At 34.9% G+C, this 2,203-nt stretch overlaps 1 protein-coding gene across 1 annotated transcript; it reads left to right on the top strand.

Moving 5' to 3' along the window:
- Window positions 1-2: 2 nt before the first annotated feature.
- LOC101503494 (uncharacterized) lies at window positions 3-1,599 on the top strand (the record flags this gene model as incomplete). Its single annotated transcript, XM_012714297.3, has 1 exon — window positions 3-1,599. A coding segment is annotated over one exon (1,335 nt), but the record flags the coding sequence as incomplete, so codon positions are not given.
- Window positions 1,600-2,203: the final 604 nt, after the last annotated feature.

Here is a 2,203-nt window from a genome sequence, read left to right as displayed (position 1 = left end):
TATCCACCTTCTCTCTCTTATTCTTCTTCTTCTCTCTTTCTCTCTCTCAAGACCAACCTCTCCTTGACCCAACAGAACAAAAAGCTCTCTACCAACTTCTCAACTCCCTCAACCCAACCATCCCCTGGCCCACTCTCTTCCCCGACGACCTCTGTTTCTCCGCCCCACACGGCGTCGTTTGTGACTACTACTCTTCTTCTTCCACCACTCAACAAAAAGCACACATTGTTGAACTCAACTTTGGTTACGTTTCCGATGAAACACCTAACCCACCTTGTTCCCCTAACGCCACTTTCAACCCTCTTCTATTCACCTCTTTCAACTACCTTCGTAAACTCTTCTTCTACAAATGCTTCAACAACACACAAAATCATAAACCCCTTCACAACCTTTCTCTTCCACCCTCTCTCCAAGAACTCGTCTTCATCGAAAACCCTTCTTTCGTCTCGCCTCTCGAACCTTTTCTCAACAATCTCACCTCTCTCAAAAGACTTGTCTTAATCGGAAATGGCTTCCACGGCGAACTTCCGCCGCAGATTGCCAGTTTTAACAACTTGGAAGAGCTTACTGTTTCTAGAAATAATCTCTCCGGCGAGGTTCCGGCGAGTTTGGGAATGCTGAAGAAGTTGAAGATTCTTGATCTTAGTCAAAACGAGTTTAAAGGGTGTGTTCCTGAACAAGTTGGGAATCTAACTTCGCTTTTGAAGCTTGATTTGAGCTTCAATGGGTTTGTTTGTAAAATCCCAGAGAGTTTAAAGCACTTGAAAAATTTGGAGTTTATGGATTTAAGTTTCAATCTTTTTGGTAATTTTGGTGTCCCTTTATTCATAGGAGAAATTCCCAAATTGAAGGAAGTTTATTTAAGTGGGAATTCACTTTCTGGGAAAATTCCAGAAATATGGGAAAATCTTGGTGGTGTTGTAAAAATTGGATTTTCAGAAATGGGGTTAGTTGGTAAAATCCCAAGTTCAATGGGTGTTTATTTGAAGAATTTGTCTTATCTTGGGCTTGATAACAACAAGCTTGATGGGCCTGTTCCTGAGGAGTTCGGGCTTTTGGAGTTTGTTGATGAGATCAATTTGGAGAACAATAATTTAAGTGGTAGAATCACGTTTTCAAAAAAAGTTGGAGAGAAATTAAAGTTGGCAGGAAATATAGGGCTGTGTTTGGGGAACAATAACAGCTGTTCTGAAAATGGAGGGAGATTGGGTCAAATTAATCCCTGCAAAATAACAGATGTTCCTGATGCTGTCGTTTTCAATGGGGTTTCTTTGCTGCTTTTTGATCCTCTTACGTTGGTTTTGGTCTCTCTGTTGTTTTTCTTCACGGGATTTTGAAGGAGTGCTATTTGCAAAGTTCTTTTTTGACCATAGAAAGGAATATATGTTTATTCTCACTAGGAACTAGAAAAAGGGTTTTCATTTTTTTAACAAGTGTAAATGGAAATGATAGTGATCCACGGTGGTGGTAGTTAAGAAATGTTTAGACTTTGTATTCGGAAAAACAAAGTATATATTTCTTGCTATTTCATTGCTCAATTTTATTTCTTGCTGACTATTTAATTTTACCAAAATAAACTGTTGCATTTTATTTTTTTTACTAAAATTGTTTCATTATTATCATTAATGGTTTGTTTGGTTGAGCAGAGAAAATGAAAGAAATAAAAATAAAAGAATGTTGAAGAAATGAAAGTAAATGAAAAATAAAATAACTTTTTAATTGTTTGATATGAGTAAAAGTGAGTGCAAAAACTACATTAATACCCTTATATAGAAAATGAGATATTAATTTAGATATGTATATTAATATGTTAATCAAAGGTAAAGGTAAGGTTTTTTGGTTTTTGAATGTAAAGAGTAGCTTTATGCCTACTTTTCGTCCCACTGTCCGATGAAACATATTTAACATGGTTGTTCTAAAGAATAGAAGGATATTGGGAAACGCACTTTTTTTCCTCCTACATTCACTCATCCATGTTTCTTTGGATCCAAACACAGGGTAAGTGTACACCTATAGAAAATTATCAAGTGTATTAACTTAAATAATAAAATAATTTTATTATTAAAGTTATTTTTATTAATATGCATAGAAGTTAGTATAATAGTTAAGACATTTAGATACAATAAATAATATTTCATCTGTTTTTATTTAAAAAAGATAAAAGACAAAATCACACAACTTCATTTAGAATAAAATTTAAGTA

Source organism: Cicer arietinum, chromosome 4, assembly GCF_000331145.2.
Source record: "Cicer arietinum cultivar CDC Frontier isolate Library 1 chromosome 4, Cicar.CDCFrontier_v2.0, whole genome shotgun sequence".
Classification (NCBI taxonomy): Eukaryota; Viridiplantae; Streptophyta; class Magnoliopsida; order Fabales; family Fabaceae; genus Cicer; species Cicer arietinum.
The sequence above is the reverse complement of the archived record's forward strand: the minus strand, read 5'-3'. Positions and strand labels throughout refer to the sequence as shown.